The sequence below is a fragment of the Trichomonas vaginalis genome, chromosome II (genome assembly GCF_026262505.1).
Source record: "Trichomonas vaginalis G3 chromosome II, whole genome shotgun sequence".
In the NCBI taxonomy this organism is placed as follows: Eukaryota; Parabasalia; order Trichomonadida; family Trichomonadidae; genus Trichomonas; species Trichomonas vaginalis.
In genome coordinates, this window is record NC_067204.1 from 3889827 (window position 1) to 3911382 (window position 21556).

At 32.7% G+C, this 21556-nt stretch overlaps 15 protein-coding genes, 2 non-coding genes and 2 pseudogenes across 19 annotated transcripts, besides 4 other annotated features; 7 read left to right on the top strand and 12 right to left on the bottom strand.

The window, feature by feature from the left end:
• Positions 1-15241: part of a mobile genetic element that runs on past the window's edge.
• On the bottom strand, positions 1154-1938 carry TVAGG3_0481580 (organellar and viral DNA polymerase type B; the record flags this gene model as incomplete). The annotated part of the gene is made up of 1 exon (XM_051235862.1): positions 1154-1938. A coding segment is annotated over one exon (785 nt), but the record flags the coding sequence as incomplete, so codon positions are not given.
• On the bottom strand, positions 2921-3651 carry TVAGG3_0481590 (annotated as a pseudogene). Its single transcript has one exon. A coding segment is annotated over exon 1 (731 nt).
• On the top strand, positions 3759-4133 carry TVAGG3_0481600 (uncharacterized protein; the record flags this gene model as incomplete). The annotated part of the gene is made up of 1 exon (XM_051235863.1): positions 3759-4133. The coding sequence occupies one exon, from the start codon at positions 3759-3761 to the stop codon at positions 4131-4133; it is 375 nt and encodes a 124-aa protein (XP_051093687.1).
• TVAGG3_0481610 (organellar and viral DNA polymerase type B) lies at positions 4544-5101 on the bottom strand (the record flags this gene model as incomplete). The annotated part of the gene is made up of 1 exon (XM_051235864.1): positions 4544-5101. The coding sequence occupies one exon, from the start codon at positions 5099-5101 to the stop codon at positions 4544-4546; it is 558 nt and encodes a 185-aa protein (XP_051093688.1).
• On the bottom strand, positions 5974-6760 carry TVAGG3_0481620 (annotated as a pseudogene). Its single transcript has one exon. A coding segment is annotated over exon 1 (787 nt).
• Positions 6780-7052, bottom strand: TVAGG3_0481630 (ATP binding; the record flags this gene model as incomplete). Its single annotated transcript, XM_051235865.1, has 1 exon — positions 6780-7052. One exon carries the CDS (start codon positions 7050-7052, stop codon positions 6780-6782), a length of 273 nt encoding a protein of 90 aa, XP_051093689.1.
• Positions 7494-8201, bottom strand: TVAGG3_0481640 (keratin-associated protein family; the record flags this gene model as incomplete). Its single annotated transcript, XM_051235866.1, has 1 exon — positions 7494-8201. A coding segment is annotated over one exon (708 nt), but the record flags the coding sequence as incomplete, so codon positions are not given.
• TVAGG3_0481650 (organellar and viral DNA polymerase type B) lies at positions 8569-9527 on the bottom strand (the record flags this gene model as incomplete). Its single annotated transcript, XM_051235867.1, has 1 exon — positions 8569-9527. A coding segment is annotated over one exon (959 nt), but the record flags the coding sequence as incomplete, so codon positions are not given.
• TVAGG3_0481660 (organellar and viral DNA polymerase type B) lies at positions 9575-9848 on the bottom strand (the record flags this gene model as incomplete). The annotated part of the gene is made up of 1 exon (XM_051235868.1): positions 9575-9848. A coding segment is annotated over one exon (274 nt), but the record flags the coding sequence as incomplete, so codon positions are not given.
• On the top strand, positions 9866-10642 carry TVAGG3_0481670 (uncharacterized protein; the record flags this gene model as incomplete). The annotated part of the gene is made up of 1 exon (XM_051235869.1): positions 9866-10642. One exon carries the CDS (start codon positions 9866-9868, stop codon positions 10640-10642), a length of 777 nt encoding a protein of 258 aa, XP_051093693.1.
• On the bottom strand, positions 11907-12761 carry TVAGG3_0481680 (protein of unknown function, DUF4106 family; the record flags this gene model as incomplete). Its single annotated transcript, XM_051235870.1, has 1 exon — positions 11907-12761. One exon carries the CDS (start codon positions 12759-12761, stop codon positions 11907-11909), a length of 855 nt encoding a protein of 284 aa, XP_051093694.1.
• On the top strand, positions 13117-13692 carry TVAGG3_0481690 (uncharacterized protein; the record flags this gene model as incomplete). The annotated part of the gene is made up of 1 exon (XM_001303664.1): positions 13117-13692. One exon carries the CDS (start codon positions 13117-13119, stop codon positions 13690-13692), a length of 576 nt encoding a protein of 191 aa, XP_001303665.1.
• TVAGG3_0481700 (protein of unknown function, DUF4107 family) lies at positions 13891-14403 on the top strand (the record flags this gene model as incomplete). Its single annotated transcript, XM_001303665.1, has 1 exon — positions 13891-14403. The coding sequence occupies one exon, from the start codon at positions 13891-13893 to the stop codon at positions 14401-14403; it is 513 nt and encodes a 170-aa protein (XP_001303666.1).
• TVAGG3_0481710 (uncharacterized protein) lies at positions 14551-14985 on the bottom strand (the record flags this gene model as incomplete). The annotated part of the gene is made up of 1 exon (XM_001303666.1): positions 14551-14985. The coding sequence occupies one exon, from the start codon at positions 14983-14985 to the stop codon at positions 14551-14553; it is 435 nt and encodes a 144-aa protein (XP_001303667.1).
• Positions 15242-15352: a mobile genetic element.
• A 2113-nt stretch (positions 15353-17465) lies between these two features.
• Positions 17466-18030: a mobile genetic element.
• Positions 18031-18552: 522 nt separating this feature from the next.
• On the top strand, positions 18553-18624 carry TVAGG3_0481740. Its single transcript has one exon. It is a non-coding gene; the product is annotated as a tRNA-Glu (tRNA).
• A 578-nt stretch (positions 18625-19202) lies between these two features.
• On the bottom strand, positions 19203-19274 carry TVAGG3_0481750. The gene has a single exon. It is a non-coding gene; the product is annotated as a tRNA-Glu (tRNA).
• An 88-nt stretch (positions 19275-19362) lies between these two features.
• TVAGG3_0481760 (uncharacterized protein) lies at positions 19363-19575 on the top strand (the record flags this gene model as incomplete). The annotated part of the gene is made up of 1 exon (XM_001303667.1): positions 19363-19575. The coding sequence occupies one exon, from the start codon at positions 19363-19365 to the stop codon at positions 19573-19575; it is 213 nt and encodes a 70-aa protein (XP_001303668.1).
• A 243-nt stretch (positions 19576-19818) lies between these two features.
• Positions 19819-20207, bottom strand: TVAGG3_0481770 (translation initiation factor eIF3 subunit family; the record flags this gene model as incomplete). Its single annotated transcript, XM_001303668.2, has 1 exon — positions 19886-20200. The coding sequence occupies one exon, from the start codon at positions 20198-20200 to the stop codon at positions 19886-19888; it is 315 nt and encodes a 104-aa protein (XP_001303669.1).
• Positions 20208-20312: 105 nt separating this feature from the next.
• TVAGG3_0481780 (DUF4200 domain family) lies at positions 20313-21305 on the top strand (the record flags this gene model as incomplete). The annotated part of the gene is made up of 1 exon (XM_001303669.1): positions 20313-21305. The coding sequence occupies one exon, from the start codon at positions 20313-20315 to the stop codon at positions 21303-21305; it is 993 nt and encodes a 330-aa protein (XP_001303670.1).
• A 61-nt stretch (positions 21306-21366) lies between these two features.
• Positions 21367-21493: a mobile genetic element.
• The last annotated feature ends 63 nt before the right edge of the window (positions 21494-21556 follow it).

Below are 21556 nucleotides of genomic sequence, written 5' to 3' on the forward strand. Positions count from 1 at the left end.
TTCACTAACTGAACCATCTTCACTGTCATAACAGATGTTAAAAGCTTTATGAAAGCCATCCGTACTACACTCAAAGTCAGCAAAGAAAACGTGCTCAGGTATGAATTTACATTTAGCTTTATTTACTTCTTTTGACTCTGCTTTCTTCTTCAGTTGTACACAATACTTTGGAGCATATGTCAAATCTTTAAATGGTGCAAGGTTCTGTTTATATAAGTCAGTAGTATATGTGAAAAGTTCTCCATAAGAAATAGGTTCGAAATATTTGCACTCCCACAATGTTTTCATAACATCCCATAACGGTGTTGTTCTATCATAACGAACTACATATTTATCTTCTCTCTTTGTATAAATCTTCATCTGTTTCTCAATGTTCATTCCACCACAAGCTTTGAGAATTTCTTTATAGTTTCGAATGAAGTATGTTGTCATTGGTAATCTTTCATTTAGCATGTAGTGGTCTTCAACAAGAAGTAAGTCAATAGTTCTAACAGTTTCGCATTCTTTTGGTATATATCTCTTTATTTCATTATGTCTTGACTCATTGAAATAACCAATGGTAACATTAAATGATATACCTGTTGCGTCAGAAATTTCTTGTACTTTACTTTGAGGAAAGTCTCTAACACGAATGACTTCTCTCATGTGGTCAATAGTTTCTTCATTTACTCCAGCCTGAATGCAAGCATAAACGAAACAATTGTCCTCTGTCATAAGTGTTGCAGTTCTTTTGTTCAGTTCATTGAAGATTTGGTAGCGTTCAAGATTTATAGGTAATGTGCAAAGATACTTCCAGAACTGACCGCTTCTCTTCTTATAAAACTTCTTTTCACCATTATCTTTCCAAAAGCTTTCTATAAGTGCTGGGTTTCCTGTTTGCTTAAGAGCTTCCAAAATGGCTTTCTGGTCATTTGTCAGTGTGCTTTCATCTCTATATGGTCTCTTTTTTGGTTTGCCTTTCTTTACATCTGACATCGTTAAGCCTTCATATTCTGTTAAATCATACATCTTTATTTCGGTAAGATTCTTTATGTTTGTCAAGAAGAAGTCATAGTGCATTTCAACAATACCTGCGGCATTTGCTTCTATCTCTGATATAAAGTTCTCCTTCAAGAGCTGATGTAGTAATGTTCCAATATTATTGAGGTTTAACGTAGAACATTCATACTTTCCACCAAGTTTATAACATACCATCCATCTCTGTTGTGAGTTTATTTTAATTTTCTCTAAGAGTCTCATGAAAACCTTACCGAAATGTTTGTGTAAGTAGTCTCTGTTTGGTTCATCTAAAGCTTCGATGTTAAAGTCAATGAGTCTATTGCCTGACTTCACATTTCTCTTCCTATTCTCTTCATCTTTCTTTAACCATCTCTCACCTTCTTTTGGTTTGTCGTCAATGGAACGAATGACATCGTTAGCTTTGCGAACTTGTTCTATAGCGCTCTTAAACATCTCTCTTCTCTGTTGTTTCAGTGTGTCGTCTCTTCTTCTTGTTTCACCAACGTTCGCATTTGTTATGTCAAACATCTCTTGACGAACATCATGCGAAAGAGCTTTACGAGTATGACCAACGTTCGCATTTGTTATGTCAAACATTTCTCTTCTTACTTCATGCGAAAGAGCTTTACGAGTATGACCAACGTTCGCATTTGTTATGTCAAACATCTCTCTTCTTACTTCATGAGGTACTGAACGTCTATGATATAAGTCAATAGCAACGTCATTTAAAGGAAATGCTATTGCATGGACTTCGTCCTCGCCGCGTTGCGGCTTTATGAACTCATGAATTCTATCATAACTTATTGCACCATTATAGTCTTTAATGAAGTCAGCGAGTGCTTTTTTGTTTGTTGCGTAATGCTTTGCAACATCTATATTAGCTTCTGTAAGAAGTTGTTTTATTTCCGAGTGTTCTAACTTAGACAACTTCCGATACATCTTTAGTAGGAAATAAAAAAAATATTTTTGAAAAAATTAGATTAGATTTTTTTTAAGTTATTTTTCAAAATAATTTAATATTTTTATTTTAATGAAACACATGCAAGATTGCAAGTTCTTTTCATACAATGCTCTCGCTACTGCCATCAAGAATGAGTTCAATAATGCTTCAAATGTTAATATTATCTTTAACAAGAAGTTTGTGAAAGAATCTAAGTTTGGTCAGTATGTCAGACCATTAGCTATCGTCATTGACCGCAAACGTTATACTTCACAAGAGTTAGCAGTAGTTTTGAAACAAAAGAGTTTCTTCGTGAATGTCAAAGATACTCATTATACTGTCATAAAGAACTCTAACATTGACTTCTTCAGTATTGCTATGAATCTTTCCGAACAGAAAGAATATAAGAAGGGTGAAACAAATGTGAAATATTATCCTTCATCTCTGAAGACAATAACGAACAAAGATGTTATACAGAAATTCTTACCAAAGGTTGAAGAAGCTTCAATTGACATTGACGAAGGAAGTGAAATGGTTGAAGAAATTGACCCTGAAGCTATTTAAGCAAAAATATATTTTTGGTTAGTCTTCATATGGATATTTTACAACAATTCCCCAATGTATAAACTTTTCATACGCTTTTTCATAAGCTTTATATACCTTCAGAAATTTTGCATAATCTTTAGAAGCATTTAGATATTGTTTAAATGCTTTGTATGTCTTCATAAATTTTGCATAATCTTTTACATGCTGTTCGTTCTCCTCTTCTGTCATGAGTTCCGAATATTCTAAATTCATGTTCTTTCATATGAGATAAAATTTTATAAAAAAAAATAAAATTAGCTTAGATTTTCATTCTTCCTCTTTGAAGTTATCGAAATACTCTGTTATTTTTTCCTTTAACAATGGTAAGTCTTCTTTGAATGTAAGTATTGTGCAACCTTTGATGTCATAGTGTGTTTGAGGAAGAGTATTTTTGACAATTTCCTTTATTTGCTCATTCGGTGTCATTGAAATCGGTAAGTTTTCACGATAGAACCAGTTTCTGTCAGATTTGTAAATCTTAGCAAGGTCATAAAAGCTTTTGTTGTTTCTTCTGACTAAATGCAACATAACCATATCTCTGTCTTCTTCATTTTCCATCTCTTCAGCGTAAATCATATACTTATAACTCTTTTCCTTTCCTTTTGGTACTGAACGTGGTATTCTTTTCTGTATGCTTTTGTCTTTGGATTCAATGACTTCATCTTTTGCTTGAAGTTTCTTTTCCATCTGTTCGCGTTCTTGTCTGTGAATTTCGTCAAGAAGTTTACAAACATACCAAGCATAACGAGGTGAAGCCCACATTGCTACAACATTTACGAGAAGTCTATGAACATAATATCCTCTCAAACCGTTTGGCAATTTTTCACGATTTTCATAGAGTTTTGGCGACTGGGTTTTTTACCTACTCGCTGTTCTTCACTGTTTTCAGAAAAAAGTATGTCTCGCTGTGCTTCATTTAATAGTTCAATAGTGCTTTGGTTCCTAAACCAGTCTTTAGGAAGTTTAGTATCTGGAGCATAACATGCTGTCAAAATACTTTGCATTTGGTACATGTCATCTTTGACTGAACGAATGAGACGTAACTGTTTGTTATATTGTATGTACTCGTATTCTTCATTTATTGCTTCATGGACTATAACTGTTGTTGTGTTCTCTGATGTTGTCATTACTGTCTTTACATACAAAATAAAAAAATAAATAAAAATAAAATTAGCGTTATTTTTTCTGAGATAAACACTATTTCTTCACAACATTAAATTTTATCCTGTATGAAATGACTTTAAAAAGATTATTGACTGACTTCGAATACTATCTCATTGACGCACTGACAGACCCTCAAAACTGTGTTGAAAGTTCTTTAAGCTTTAAGATTGAAGGTACGACGCATTTTGTCTTCACTTACGTATTGAAAGAATATGACCGTTATCATAACGAAGTGAATCAAACACTAATAAAATTTGTAGATAAAAAATTGGTTAACAATGAATATTTTAAACGTGAAGACCCAAACACTGCTGGAGATGATGAAGAATACAGACAAGCTATTGAAAAAAATAACGCAAGATTAGATGCAATAGAAAAGAAGTTTAATGAATGTCTTACAAACACGTATGAATATCTTATGCGGTGGGAAGCTAGATGGAAATAAATTTACGTCAAATATGCAATTTATAAAATCTTATGTCGACAGGCTACGTAGCACAGTGGTCTAAGGTGGTGTTATGGAGGGGTCAGAGTCTGTGGTTCGAACCGCGACAGCGCCGTATTTTCTTATTTTCTTTGTTTGTCTTGTTTGTCGTGAATAAAAAGTGTCATAAAAGTGCTCTATCTTCCACGGGAATAAATAAAAAATTTACTTTATTTCTTCTTTATTTCTTTGTTCCCGTGGAAGAAGGGTTTTGCTGTTTTTTCTCAGCCGAAATCAATGATTTTTTCATTTTTGGAATCCTTAGCGAATGAGGAATCTTTTCTCTCGTGGAAGCTTTGAACAAAAATATAATTTAGGTGAAGAGGTGAGATCTCACCTGTTTTTTCACCTCTTTTTTCACCCCAGTTTTTTCACAAGCGTTTTACATGAATTGTACGATGTATATTTGAAATCCTAAACAATTTCGTAGCTTCTATTTCTTCTGTCAGTATGTCAAAAGTTTTAACAATACCGAAGGTTTCTTTATACTTCTTCTTGACGTCAGATAGAAGGAAATCTTCTGCTGTTGGATAGTTTTTGTTCAGAAATTCTAACATGTTCATTTTATCTTCTGCTGGCTTTTCTGCTTCTTTCTTTAAGTCTGCATAGTCGTTTCTCATTCTTTCTATCTCTTTGACTGAGTAGTTATATTTCCTAATTGCTGCCTTACATTTTGAACATTGCGGGTTCATTTTTGCGTTATACATTGAAATAAAACCAGCTAAAACAACTAAGGCGTCAATTGCTCTCTTCATCTCAAACATAGCGGGTCTTATTTGTTCGTTCCATACTTTGCCTCTTCTATCTTTATCTCTTATTTCCCAAACACATTTTGCAACTAATGAAACAAAGTTATCGTAAGTCTTAAACTCCTCAGATTTATATATGTCAGAAATGTTTTTATATACCATGTCGCAATCTTTGTCCATAACCTTATGGTTGCAATGAAAACCAAGGAATTCATAATTTACTTTACGTATGAACTTCTTTATTTCTACTGAGTCAGTTGGTTTCACTTCAATTTCGTCGAATTCAGGAATAGTGAGTTTTTGTTGTTGGATTTCAGGCAATTTGGGTAAATGGTCAATAATGTCCTGCATTTCATAAAGATATTCTTCATTTTCTTCATCTTTCGCACTACAGTCTAAATTACTTGTTAAAAGTTCTTGCTTTATCTTCTGGATTTTTGTTTCGAAAGTATATGAAGAAGGAATGAAGTTTTTCATCTCTACTAACATTGACGTAGGATTCATGACTAACGAGTTTGGTGCTGTTGTTGTGGACAGAGTCCCGCCGTTCGCGGCTTGAATTGTTGTTGTGCCGATTGTTGAAATCATATCTTTTATACAAAATAAAAAAATAAAAAAAATAAAACTAACTTTATTTTTTATTTCGGGAAAATTCATGAAAATTCACGGGGTGAAAAAAGAGGTGAAAAAACAGGTGAGATCTAACCTCTTCACCTAAATTATATTTTTGTCTGATTTACATCTAATGAAAAAGTTTAGAAGAATTTTCTTATTCTTTCTGGCATATTTTTGTCTTTCCAGTACTCCCGCTCTAATGGTCCCAGATGTGTTGGCTTCGACTCTCTCAAGTTCTTAGATGGTATAACATCTTCAACGCCTCCTTCATATCTTACTTTATAAGTGTCATCGTTTGTGTTATAGCCAAGTATTTCAATAACCACTCCTCGCTTTGCTTCGTCAATGGTTTCAGCAAGTTTGCCATTACTACTTTCGACTAATTTATGTCGAGGATAAAACGCAATAGAGTCGTCGCAGCTTTTATAAGATATCCATTACCTTGCGTAGAGTCTACAATATAATAATTTCGACTTAACCTTAAACGTTTCTTTGTCAACGGTTTGTCGTCAAGAACTACACGAACTTTTGTACCAGGAATGAGGGTAAATTGTGTTGAATTTCTGATATTTTGTGTTTGGCTTCGTTTCTTTTGTATATACTTTTCTTCTTGTTGTTGTGTCATTGAATTTGGTGTATGTCCTGTTGTAGAATGTGTTGAGGAATTATATACTTCGAGAAAATGTTTCATTGTTTCTTCGGTAAAGTCTCGCTCTTGGTTTAAATCTCTGAGAGTCCTTATGAAGCGGTTTATGATGCCGAGTATGTTATGGTTATGGTCTTCAGTAGTGTAGTGAGTTATGTTATGCTTAATGAGAAATTCTGTGATTTCATTGCTGAGGTATGCACTGTCTTGGTCTGATGTTAAAGTACTTGGGTTATGTTCTGCTACAAACTTTTGTAAAACTCTTAACACTTCACGAGTTCCTTTATTTTTCATTGGATATGCATATGCTTTACGAGTGTTAACATTTATGAAGATGAGGAATGGTTTATGTCCTCCTTTTCTGCTTTGAATGAGAGTGTCAAATTGGTATGCGTCAGGAGTGTTGGAGTAAATTGGTAAAAAGTAGTCGTAAGGGTTTATTTTTGTTTGATGTACAACATTTTTGTCAAAGAACTTTTCACTTCAGCTCTGTTAGTAAATCCCCAACTCTTTGCAGCTTCATTGAACTTCTTAAATGACCTCCATGGATGTTGTTCGAATACTTCTTTCAAGCTCATTTATGTAAAGTTAAAGATTTTAACCAACTCGTATCCAAGCGTGCATTGTTATATAAGGAGGCATATAATCTTTTCCATTACCTGCTGGGTCTGTAATACCAGCTACAACATGTGTATGATTTCCTGCAGTTCCACAGAAAATACCTGTGCTAACATCTTTGGGGTCATCTGAGATATCATATCTGTTCATTCCCTGTCTATTCGAACCCGCTGCAAGATTTATATAACCTCTTTTTGTTATTGAATGTGAATGGTTTCCTTCCACAGATGTTCTTCCACTGAACCTATGCATATGTGAAGGAAGGTTTTCAATACCTATTTTCTTTGAACCTCCCATCTTCATTGACTGCGTATTAGTGTAGAATGGAAAACTGTCAACTATTTCATACCATCTACCACCAAATAAAGTGTTTGGATTTATTGGATTCATAGACGTATAAACAGCTCCTATAGGATATATTAAATCATATATGCTCATAACTCTATAAACATATTCTAAAGAACTTATGTCATTAAATACCATTTGGAATGTATCTCCCGGATGAAATGTTGCATTTGTTCCACTTTTATAATGTAATGTTAGTTCAATAGAATTATCCAAGAAAAATTCAAAAGTATCTGGTTGAAGACCTCTAACAAATTCAAATGGAGTTGCTGGTTCACCATTTATAATTTCTGTTGTAAATGTCATTGTATCTGGTTTCGAAAATTTCTTTGTTAGTTCTGCATCCACATAAGTTTTATCTGCTTTCTTATCTAACATTGTTGGTAGTTCATATGCTTCAAAGTTTCTGGCATGACTTTCAATGTTCCTGCAACTCTTATCTAAACTGTTAAGAGTATCTTTTACGCTTGTACTTGGATTTTCTAATGGTGCACTTGAACCAAGGTCAAAGTTCAATATTATGTCGTCTGCTCTAACAGTAGTGAAGGATTTATGTGTATGGTTCTTGTCAGCTTTACTGTCTAATGTAGCTTGAAGTTCATTTATATCGGAGATGTTGTGTTTATGAGATTTCAAAACTTTGTTCATTGCTTCGAGTTCAACTTTGTCAGCTTTACTTTTAATAGCATCTTCAAACGTTATTTTTGCCTTAACTCTCAAAGTAAATCTTGGTTCAACTAATACACCGTTAACATTGAAAGTAGAGGCATAAATTTCACCGGTATAACCAAATGCTTCTGGTGCTTTAGCTACATCATACTGTACAGTACAGCTTATGTCATAACCTTTAGCACGAATGTATTTATATCTTCTTTCATTAACATTTTTTGTCTTCGCTTCATCACTTCGTGTTAAATATCCATGGTAGTCCGTTATAATCTGTTCGTCTGAAGTTATATAATGAACATGGTTCTTGTCCGCTTTACTATTTAATGTAGCTTGAAGTTCATTTATATCGGAGATATTGTGTTTATGAGATTTCAAAACTTTGTTCATTGCGTCAAGTTCATTTTTGTCCGCTTTACTATTTAATGTAGCTTGAAGTTCATTTATATCGGAGATATTGTGTTTATGTTCTTTATCTGCTTTTTCGGCTAATTTCTCTTCTATCTCATTTATTTCAAGTTCATGCCTACCACCACCTCCCGAAGAAGTATTTTTCTTCAGCTCTTGAAGAACGTCCACTTCGCCATCTTTGGTGTCAATAATGAGACTTTGTGTTAAAACCTTTCCTGTCTTAATGGATGTTTGTAAAACTTCTTCTTCACCGTGTTCGGGGTCATGGTCGTCATCATATCTTGTGAAATCAGAGATGTTGTCATACATTAAGCATATCTGTCTCAAAAGTTCTGCTATTTGAAACTGGAACGAAAGATATACAGAACTTTCATCATCTCCTAAAGTCAAGTCTGCTTTCTTAAGTATTTCTTGAATGTATGCAATGAGAACAGAGTACCTTGGAAAATATTCGAACAATATTTCATTAGCTGTTGGTTTTGGTGGTTCTTCTGGAGTTTCTGTTGTTTCAGTTCCTTCTGTTGGAGTTTCTGCATCTCTTGACTTCAATGCTCTTGCTCTCAAAGACCTAAATGTTAGAGCACCGGGTTTTACAAAGGACTTTATAAATGCTTTAATAGTTCCTGGTAAGTTATTGTTAGCATTAAGTAAGTTCCTTATGCTTCCATCATGTACGTCCATAGCACTATGTAAAAAATCTATACTTTTCTTGTAGTCAGCAATAGACTGACTGTGATTTTTTAAAGATTTGTCAATACCTTTAAGCCAATCTTCATGCATGTCTGATACTGAGCCAAGAATATCATTTGCTTCCTTTAGTGTATTTTGTGCTTGTCGTAAAGTATCCAATCCCGTACGTGCATTGTTTGCTATACGTCTTACAGTATCTATTTGACTCCTTGTTTCTTGCATCCAACCAGATAAAGTTTTAATAGTATCCGAACCATTTGAAATGAAGTTCAAAGCATTTTTAACGTCATTTAAAACTTCTTCACCAAGTACTGCCCATATCTTTCCGATTTGGTATTGAAGAACTCCATATGAAGCAGCTGTTAAACCAGTATTTATAAGGTCCCATATCCATGATTTAGCAGTTTTTCCATCCTTTCCATCCTTTCCATCCAAACCGTTTTCGCCTTGAGGTCCTTGTATTCCTTGTATTCCTTGTATTCCTTGTGGTCCTTGAGGTCCGGTGTCACCCTTCTCTCCTTTCAGTTCATCTTTATGTTCGTTATAATATTCTAATGTCATAAGGTGTACATCATTACTGCTACCAGCAACGCCAAGAATTTGTTTCTCATTCATGACTAAATTCTTTAAGCATTTAATGTTGTCGTCAAATCGAAAGCTCTTTAACAATTCAATGAGAACATTCAGTACTTTCACTAATGAGGCATCTACTGTAGAATTTATATATTGCACCGTTCCATCATTTATGATAGGAACCTTGCTTGTTGTAATGAATGGGTCATAAGTGTTAAAAGTATCGAAATCAATGACTTTTTTAGTTTTTCCATCGTCAATGACTAAATCATTGCCTTCAATGGTTAAAGTTGAGTTTTCGTTTACTAGTTCATGTGCTCTTCTTGCTTCATTTGTTTCATACGCATATGCAGCAATAGTCATATTTTAATGAGAATAAAATGTTGTTCTATTTGCAAAGTACAGACCCAAACGAATACGGAATAGTAAAGCTACAAACAAACTTAGGTCTTCAGAATGAAGCACTTGCTTTCAGAGTTGTTGACTTCAATACTATCGCAACTTTTGTCATAACAGATGAAACAGATTTCATGGAGTTTGAAATAGATGGAAAGAAGCACGAAATAAGATTTCACAATAATGTAGAATATAAGATGGAAACATTAGCTGGAGTGTTAAATGCTCTCATAAATACTACAATAAACAAGGATAACGAAGAAAACTTAATGAATGTTAAACTTATTGCAGGAGTTTTGAAGTTCAGTTATGCAAAGGAGTTTAAGATAACACGAATGAGTCATAGAGTTCAATTGCTTCTGGGTGCATACCATATGACATTTCCTTTGAAAAGTGTTGACAAAACGATTGAGATGAAATCTGTTCCATACGTATGTTATGGTAATTGTTTGTACATTGAGTCTAAAATAGCTAATGTCACAGGCATTTCAGGAGTTAATAGTAAAGGTTCAGTAGAATATAAGTCTTTCTGTTATGCAGTCAATTCAATGTTCATTCCAAACGTTCCTGTCATAGCAACTCATTTAGGTAAATGGATTCGCATTAGTCCTCATAATTTGAAAGACATGCAATTCAGACTTGTTGACTTTCAAGGCGAGCCTGTAGAACTGAAGGCACCAGTGCGAATGACTGTTGAAGTTGACTTTTTAGAAAATATTAAATGCAACAGCTTACAAGAGAACTCAGAGCTAAAAATATAAAGTATGAATGTTATGTATTAGGTCATGAACTTTGGTTGTTGCTGTTTGATGAAACAAATGAATTAGTTATGTCAGTCAAGAGAACAGAAAAAGGCGTCAAAGGCGCCGAGCGCAAAGCGCTATATTGTGTTAGTGAAAACTGCACCAAGTCAATAAGATTAGGTTTGCATTATGAAGATGAGTTCGATACTGTTGAAGAAGTTTTGGATAGATATTACAAATTGCTTTAATTTACTAAAACATATTTCAAACAAAGTTTATATTCTGTTGAAAGTTTTGTATATTCATTCGAATATTTATACTTAAACTCAACTCCTGTAGTTCCTGGTGTTTCAATGATGCGGATGTTACCTATTTTCATGAATGGTGGCGTTTGACCACAGCATTCGATTTCAGGGTCGAGATAGTCAATGACACATTGTTTCCCTGTTATTCGTGATATAACATTTTCAAGGTCCTCCTTTGTTAGAATTATTTGGTTCTTGCTTATAAGATTTGTCAAAAGCTTCTTATCGTCTTTGAGTAAAATTGTTTGGTATAACTGAAGAAGGTAATGGTCTACGTTATCTGAAGGATTTGTTTGAACATTTGTGTAAGGGTTGTCGTTGGCTTCTCTTGAAAGAACTTGGTCCAGTGGTGGATACTCTAACTTAACATCTGATGTAGCGTTAGCGTTTGAAGCTGAGTTTAAATTCACGGATTTCAGTTCTGGTTCTTTTTCTTTCAAACACTCTGAACTATAGTTCTTTATGACAATATTGTTTGTCGTTCGTGAGTCAACATTTGATGTTGGTTCAATTGGAACATTAACGGCACCAGCTAAGATGGATTTGCTTCTCATTTCATATAGAATAAAAACCTTTTATATGTATGAAATGAACAATATACTCGACAAGGGTTTGAATGTAAAGCTAACGAATGAAAATATTGTTGAATTCACTGAGACAGGAGCTGTGTATAAAGATGTAGAACTACTGAACAAAAGAGCTAAGGGAAGAAGCAGGAACATGAACAAAGGGTGGAAGCCTATAAAAATTTATGTCAATGATGGCTCAGGAGGTTCAAACATAAAGTATGCAGAAAGTTATAGAGTTTATGCTCTCAAAGGTGAAAAGCCTTCATTTAAGAACAGCTATTCTAACGCATATCCTCAAAAGCTAACGGATGGAGAAGTGGATGATATGAATGACAGCAAAAATATTAACAGAAATGGCGACAGAGATGCATGGAATTTGTTTACCATCAGTCAATTGAAGGTTAAACTTTAAAACAATGTTGGTCGTTCCCATGGAATATTTTTGACTTTAATGGTATTAGTCATGATATGAATCTCAAGGTATGAACGAGGAGAGATGAGAGACTTATATGCTTCCCAAATTTCTTCAAAAGGTAATGTTATACCTGACTGTTTCCAAATGAGTTCAATATCATAACGTGAGAAACCTTGAAAGATAACGAAGTCAGTTATGAGACGTTTTATGTTTAAAGCTAAAAACCTCCATGTTTGCATAAGTATTGCTACAGTTAAGTGGTAATGTCTGACTTTAGTAATGATATTAGCTAATGGTGAGTCTGGTTTTGACACTAAACCTTTACCAGCGAAGTCGTCGCAAACGAGCAGAGTGTTTGAAGGATATTTTTTGAAGGGGTATTTTGAAAGTTTTGATAGAATGTAGTTTGTCAGTCGTTTCATATCGTAAACTCCTGAGTACTGACGTAAGTGGTGTTTGTCAATAATTCTTTCCATCTCCTCAGAAGTCTTTTGCATTCCTGACTGTATAAATTCAACGATGGCATAATATTTCCTCTTACGTCGAATGTAACGTTGAAGAAATTCAATGAGTTCACTGTCTGGAACTTTAACGACAGAGGCTTGAACTTTTGACATAAATGTTTTCGCTGTTGAGTCCATAGAGTCTGAAGTTGCTGATATAATGATTTGGTCATAATATGAGTCATTTCCTAAACGTTCTGTTATGAGTATATGACGAATTAAATTAAATGTCTTACCTGAACCCATCTTTCCACAATAGAAATAAACGCCATTTGAACAGAACTCATAGTCCTTACTGAAAGGAAGAATGAGAGAAGAGTTAAGTTTGTCTGTAGTTTCATTCATGTCTTCATCTACGTCATGTATTAAATGCTTCATTTTATCTCCATTAAAAATGCAAGTCAGAAATATTCAGAACATAGCACCGAGTCTAACTGACAAGAGTATAAAGATATACTATGAACACGTTATGATGAAACCTACCAAAATTCAAGAAAGTCAGTATACTTATGAATATCCAAGGCACTGGGTAGAGTATGTAGGAGGTGAGAAAGCTATTGAAATCAGACAGGTTCGAAGTATTCCAGCAGGAAGAACAATATTATTGAAGAACTTTAATGTTTTGAGGTATAATGATGAAACAAAGAAGCAAGATAGTTTTCCTGTTGCTGTGTATGTGAACCTAGACACAGGAGATGACATGAAAGTTTTTAACACAAAGCTTCAAACGGTAGTGAGAGAACAACTGACTGCGGAAGGACATCCATTACCTTCAGAAGTTAGCATAGCATATAATTTTGAAACAAACTCAATAGATTTTAAAGTCATCTCTGCAAAGAAGTCAGGTTTTACATTTAATGAAGCAGATGTATATTCGAATGAAAACTTCAAAGCTATTGCATGGTTAGATAATGACGATTGCTTTAAGAAAATATTTAAATTCAGTGACTCAAAGATGTCAATAGATGACCTTCGTGGAATGTTACCATCGACGTTTACAGTTGAAGGTTCAGCAGGATTGCTTACAAGATTGTCAATTGGTGGTATTTGGTCTCGTGAGAACATTGTTATAAAATCCAGTATAAGTGAATTTGCTGAAGAATCTATATTATGTCTTTCAAACTACATGTATTCGCCACCGAAGCATTATAGTATAACAAACTTTGTCAGTAAGTTTAACATAAGACTTGTCGAACCTTCTTCAATGAAAGATGTTGTGCTACCTAAAGATGGAAAGGATGGACTCATTATTGAGATGATTTTAATAGCATATTAAATGAGCTTGTTCTTGAAGGTCATTCATGATGAAATAACTGTTGTAGAAGATGTTAGCAATTGTTCAGACATTTTGAAGCGAATAGATGATATAAGAAAGAAGTTTATGAATGAGAATGTTTATGTTTCATTGACTTTCTCCAGTAACGAGAACTTTTATGAGATAATATTGAAGAGAGATGATTTTAATATGGTGTAAATGGTAGCTTGGGCAGCTTTAGGCGCAATGGGAACAAAAGCATTAGCATTTGGAGCAAAAGCACTTGGAGCTTATGACGCAGTAAATAAAATGAGTGGAGGAAGAGTTTCGAAGACATTAGATGCAAATAAAGGAAAGATTGGAGGCTGGGTTGCAAAGAAGTTAAGATTAAATAAAATAGGACTCATAAATAAAGCATCCAATTTGGTTGCGACTGAGTCAGAAAATGCTTTAGGAAAGGACGATGAGTTTGCAAAACACGCAAAAGACTTTAATGACCAGATGAAAGGTGAAACAATGCATTTAAATAGAGTCGATGGAACTCTTCCTCCACCAGTAGTTCTTCCGTATGGTCCCTATGGAATGTATGGAAACCCTTACGAAAGACCATTTGACCCATTGACTGGTGGAAGTAATTGGTATCATTACGGACGAAGAAGAAAGACAGTCAAGTTGGAGACAGACGTGAAGAAAGCAACTAAAAAGAAACCAAGGAAGAGAGTTATAAAGTAATGAATTCAACGGGTGAAAAAAGAGGTGAAAAAACAGGTGAGATCTCACCACTTCACCTAAATTTATTTTTGCGCTATGTTTTCATACGTGTGAGGGTGGTGATATCATTAATTTTTAAATAAATGTGGGAACAAAAATAAAGCATATCTACTCAACAGGAATGAGACCCTTACTGACTATGTATTCGTTTAATGCTTGATGAAAACAATGGTACATATTATCGTATGGGTATACACAACGTCTGTTTCCATCGTCATCGTATATGTAGAGCTCAAATCCAGTCCAACCTTCTTTTGTACAATATGTAGCTTTATTTAAGTATGCATTTATGTAGATAAGGCAATTTTCTTCATCGCTCCAGAAATAATTTTTCGTCATTGTTGAAATAGTTTTCGTTCCTCTACGTCCATAAGGAATGTATGCAATAAATTTAGCATCATAAGGTATTATAATATATTCAGGGTTTCTTTCATCGTCAATGGGTCTGTCTTTGTTAAAATGCATGTTTCTCAGTTTTACTTGAGTTTTGAATAGTTCACGGAAACGTTCTGGGAAAGAGTCATAGTAAATGTAGTCAGACATGTCTTTGTAATGAAATAAAAATTTAAAAAAAATAAAAATAAGGTTATTTTTTATTTAGTGAGGACGGTAGTGAATTCGTTAGTGAAGTCGTTAGTGAAGTCGTTTATGTGTCAGATGGTTTTGTAAATATTTAAGGTTAAGTTGGTGTTATGGTTGTGTTGTAAAATATACGTTACTGGTTTCGTAAAGTGTCAAAACCGCTAAGTGGTGTACGGAGGCGCGCAGTGCCACAGTACCCAACTTAGAGATACTAACTTGCGTAATATTAAAAATTAAGGTATTAATTATGATTATCTTTCTTTAGCTTTACATGCTGTATGCTACTTTTGGAAACTGCTCTATTGTATTAGAATGTTTTTAAATTTTGTGTAATGCATGAAAAATAGTGTGACTTCACTTTTGACAGTTTACAAATATAAAGTGTTGCATCCTTAAAAACTTGGAAATATATACATTCATGAATTATCTTGTATATTAATTGAAAATCCATAAAACCCTAACAATATTTTTTCTTAAAAAAAACTATAAAAATATAAATAAAATAAGGGTTTCGTTTTGCTAAAATTGTCACTTTTATAGCATATTTGTTTTTGGATGTTTTGCGAAACCAAAAAAAAACTATGATATACAATGTGTGTGTAAAGAAAATACTTTATTTACTAGTTAAAAAATCATTTGGTATTGATCAAGTTATTTTTTCTGGATAAGATATTATATGGATAATTGGATAGAAAATACAATTATATAATCTTGTACCTGGTTTAATTAAGCTAATTGTCATCAGAAACTTGTAATTTTTATGAATTTCAGATTTTCTTTTCATTACTGCTTTTCTTAATGGGTCAAGTTCTTATTTACGTTATAAAGTATGATATCTACAAATATCAAGTTATCATGTTTTTTGAGAAATTATGAGAAACAAACAAAAATGAAAAAGATAGGAATAGCAATGAATAGTGATGTGGGTATAAAAATGTAAGAGATATGAATGCAAAGCAATCAGTATTTAGGACATTGACCATAGATTTCGAAAAAAAAATGCTGCATATTAAGCGAAAACTATGATTATATTATAAGGCTGTCATTTAAAGCATAATGAAACTATTCCCTTTTCATTTTAATCGAATAAAATAGTAAAGATTTTTGAATTAGCTAGAAACTGATGAGATGTTTTCACAAATCAGATTTTTAATCTCTATAATGCATAATTCACTCAATATCTCAATTTTAATATTGCGAGATATTTTTGCTATCGGTTTCGCAATTTTGACACAATAGCAAGAGGGTTCTATAAGCATTATTATCAACGTAGAATCTGAATATCATATCAGAAAATGTCGCAAATCTGACATTTACCCGACAAAATAGCAAAAATAATTGAATACTTTTCGCAAAAACTTTTAAAATCGATAAAAATATGAAATATAGATATTAAAGAGACTTTTTATATAATATTCATAAAGATTTTCCAAAAATATGATACCGCAAAATTAAAAAAGTGACGTCTTGAGTGGAGTCAAAGGTCGAAATTGCTAGCTAAATGTTTTTTTAGCGAAATTGCGTATTGTACGTTTTTTTCGCAAAACGAAACCCTTAAATAAAATTAATCGTTAAATAAAAATATTTGATATTAGAATTTTATTGGAAAAATAAAAAACTTAATATTTTAAAGAAATACTTAAATACTTGAATGTTTTAACTTTTACATTATCATATAGACTCTCAAATTATTAGCCATTTTGGCTGAGAACTATGGTCTGCGAGGTACATAGATAGAATCAGTACCTCGCAGACTATAGTTCTCTATATGGCGCCGAAAATTTTTGGTGAAATGTCGTCGCATTTCACCAAAAATTTTTCGGCGCCATAGGAAGAATTGGAGGTGTGAGATACTATTACATGCTATAGTACTCACACCCTCCAACTCCCAATCAAAATCGCATAAAATTTGCTACTTATCTTCAGATTACCTCCCATTATAAAATATATCATTGCTATCTCATCGTACTATATTTCCACCCTATTGTATTTAAAAATATAAAATTTTTTGATAATATATTTTTATATCTTGAATTTTCAAACAATATATTCACAGATAATATAATGGGAAATCTATCTCAACCTAGCCTTAAAGTACCAAACTCCTGCTTGCATTCTCACTCACAAATATTAAACATCCATCTCCAAAAAAAAAATTCTTCACAATTTTTTTAAAATTGAGAACATAAAAAACGTATGCATTCAATAATTTAAGATACTAACAAATATTAAAAACTTCAAAATATCAGATATTAACGTTTTTCAATTAAAAAAAATATCATTTTGCTTTTCAATTCGAACATAAATCTTAAATATTTTTAATTAATATCTGATTTACAGCATTATTATCCATTTATAAATCTGACAAATAAATGACAAAACCATTAGAAATAGTGTCACTTTTTGTCAAAAGTGAAGTCACGCTATTTTTCATGCACAACAAATTTTGCACCTAAAAATGCGTAATATTAAAAATTAAGGTATTAATTATGATTATCTTTCTTTAGCTTTACATGCTGTATGCTACTTTTGTCTTTGAGACATTCCATGATTTAAGTTAAGAAGCTTTAAAAAAAATGCAAAAAAAAAATGTAATAAAATAAAAAAATTTTTAGTATCGATAATCTGAAATATGTTGTTTACTTAAGCCGCGAACGAAGCGAGCGGCTTAGTTTCGTAATTTCATACAATCTTTTTTCGAATTTGTTCTTTTCTTAAGCCACTCGCTTCGCTCGCGGCTTAGTTTCGTAATTTCATACAATTATTTTTCGAATTTGTTCTTTTTGTCAACCGCGAGCGAAGCGAGTGGCTTTTTATTTTTTTAAATTTTTTTTCTTTCTTACTTTTTCTTCCCTTACTTACAAATTTGATAGTAACTTACCAAATCTCTCTATCATATAATAATAAATTAATCCATTCTTTGTTTCAAATCTGACACTTTACATTTCTGACATGTAAACATGTCGCTTTTCACTTCACCTCACTGGGCAAGTTTGTGCCCCCCTCTTTTTTTTAATTCAATAGATGAGTGATAAAAATTAGTTGTAACTTCTTATGTTTAAAGCATATTAATGTTTGAATAGGATCTATTGATAATATGCATAAAGATCTATTAGATGCTATGAAGAGACATTAAAAAACCAACTCCTATTGAAGAAAAATGGCATTCAAATCATCAATGTTTTCTCATTCAGGGCTTTACTTTTTTGCCACTTCTGATGGATATAATTGATAGCATGATTATATGGTTTGCATACAACATATTTTACGTAAGACTTTTGTCTGGATACTATAGAAATAAAAACTCAAGAATGAATTATGAATTAAATTAAAATTAAAACATAAGAAAATATTATAATGCAATATTGATCCATATGTCAGTATAGAACACAGTAACTAAAGGAAAGTAATAAGCACCATTAATTTGTTGTTTCCGACATAAATCAAAAATGAGGTATAAAAAAGATAAACAAAATTTAATTTAAGTGATAATTCATATATATAAATCGAAATAAAAATTTTGTACTGTCCGACATCGTTCATCGGTTAGGATAAGCGGTTCTCATCCGCTGGAGCGGGGTTCGACTCCCCGTGTCGGAAAACTTTTTTTATTTTATTTTTCTCCTGTTTTGAGTTTTCATTTTTTCATCCTTGAAATGAACATCTTAGCTAACGACAAGAAACTATGATGTTTAATAGCGTGAAGCATAGTGGAAATATAGGTTCAAATATAGGTATAAAAAGAATAACAATTCTTAATATACAAATTCAACAAAAATAATATGGATTGTAGAGAAAATAGTACATAGGCTAAACTTAACCTAACGAAGTTACAGTTTAAATGATACATTTTACATTTAATACTCAATATTAAATAAAAATATAATAAAATTTGGAAAAACTGCAAATCTATAAACGAAATCATTGCAAGTGCATTGCTTGTCAATAAAAGGATAGAAATCAAGCCATTTTATATATAATCCATGAAAATTTTCACCGGCAATAGTAGATAAGGCGACAAGGCGAAAATATCTGAAGATTGTTTCAAGCCTAGGACCATAAACCTGTAGCAGTTGTTTACAAATTGCATACTCTCTATAGTCTTTCATAAATTTTTAGTATCATTCAAATGAAAAAATGAAAACTCAAAACAGGAGAAAAATAAAATAAAAAAAGTTTTCCGACACGGGGAGTCGAACCCCGCTCCAGCGGATGAGAACCGCTTATCCTAACCGATGAACGATGTCGGACAGTACAAAATTTTTATTTCGATTTATATATATGAATTATCACTTAAATTAAATTTTGTTTATCTTTTTTATACCTCATTTTTGATTTATGTCGGAAACAACAAAATATCCAGAATCACTTACTAAATATGTTAACGAAAGGAACAAATATATGAAACAAGCAGCTGAAGATTCCATCAAAGCTGCTAAGAGTCAAAATCAGAAAGATATTCTTAAATTCCAAAGAAGTCAAAATTTAACGACAATACTAGCTATTGTTGTTTTAATTCTTGCTGCAGCTATTGCCTACCTATACATATAATTTCTTTTTTGAAGAAATTATTTGTTTATTTTATTAATTCTTTAGTATTTTGTTATTCATTATTAAACTTCGTCTGATACTCTTTTGACTCTTGTTTTTCATCACGCTATAATCTTATTGCAGAGATAAAAAATTTGCCGTTTCTATTCGCTCGTAAAAGGGTTGAAATTAACCCGATTAGCTCCCTAGAAAACTTAAGTCTTCTTGGGGTATTCGAAAACTCTTTGAATATTCAAATATTTTAAAACTTTTCTAATTTATAAAATTTCTCGAAAATGTATAAAAAAAAAATAAAATATGTATTAATAATTTACATGAAATCTACGTAGAGGTCAGCCTGGTTATCATCGGAAGAATCATCGTCGTCGGATGATCCGAGTTTCTTGGCTTTGCGGTGGATCAAGAATTCTACATCGCCAGCCTTTTCTTCTTTGATACGAGTAGCAGTAGCCTTGTCAATAATCTGCTGGATTTCATGGAGCTGTGGTGCAGTTAAATCTTGAGCGATATCGTGGATTAATTCGTCAACAAACTTCTTGTAATATTCGTGGGTATTGAATTTAAAACAGTGCTCGCCGAATTCATATGCGAAATTCTCGAAATCCTTCTGAATGGGTGCAGCCATTAGGACTAAAAAAAATTTCCAGCCAAACTTCTTCTATCGTCATAAAATTTTTCCTTTCATGTCACGTTTTTGTAAAGTGCCGAAAAATACGTTGTAAATTTATTCCTATCTCATGTCAGATATGGATCATACATTCCTTACAAGACAAACTAAACAGAAGAGTTCGTTCGAACAGAAGTATCTCGAACGCTTTGGCGGAACGAGCGAAAATTCTCTTGCACTTCCATCGTTATCTCCACAATTAATTAAGAAAAAGCAAGAAATGGAAAAGACGAATGCCGAACTGGAAGAAGCAAGAACAAAGTTCGAAGCTTGGAAGACAAATTTCCAAAGAAAGAAGAAAGAATTAGATGAAAAACAACATACTCTTGATATTCAAAAGGCAAATCTCCGTACTTTTACTGAACACCATAGTGGTGAATTAGAAAAGGCAAGACGTCGTGAAGAAGAAGAAAAACAGAGAGCAAAAGAGATTGAAGCTGAGTTAGAGCAATTAGCTGTTGAAGAAGAAGAACTCAAGAAGCAAAATGATGAATTAAAGGCTAAATTAGAGCAATTGCAGCCTTGTGCAGATTATTTACAGGCTGTTGCCAATAAATCACGTAATTTCGAGAATGTAGAAGCTATACTTAACAGACATCAATCTTTGGCAGCTACTCGCCAAGAATATGTTGAAAAATTCCAAGAATTAATGTCTAGATTTGGTACAGAAGAGCAGGAGCTCAATAAAGAGCTGGAAACCAAACGAGCTTTGTTAATTGACCGTACTATGCAGCTTAATGATGGTCTTGCAAGAGTTAATCAAGCAAAGAAATTAAATCAATATAATAAGACATCATTATACAAAGATATACAGAGAGTCGAAGCCAAGAATACAGAACTTGCAGAAATTAAGTCTGCAATTCAAACAATTTACAACAGAGCTTTAGAAAAATCAAATCAAGCATCTCAGCATTCTAAAACAGAAAAAGCTCCTTCAATTGAATCTATGCTTCAATTTATTGAGAACAGATTTAAAGATCTCAGCGGAATCCTTAATGATCCTAATATTGAATACATCACTGCTGCTCCTCGAAGAGGCATTGTAATCCAACAAGCTGTTTAAATATATGATATTTTTATTTTATTTGTAATTTGAAATATAAAAACATTTTTTTCTGTTTTGTTAATGGTGCACTTACGCCTTTATGAAATGGCCTTCAATTCAGAAGTTTAAGGTTAATTTTCAATGACATTTTACGCCATTTGTCAAAAATTTGAATATAAATCAGATGGGTGTAAGTATAGCCTTAAACAATTTGACAATCTTTTCTGAATTTCTTATAAATCAAATACATAGAAAAGAAAAAGTTCTCT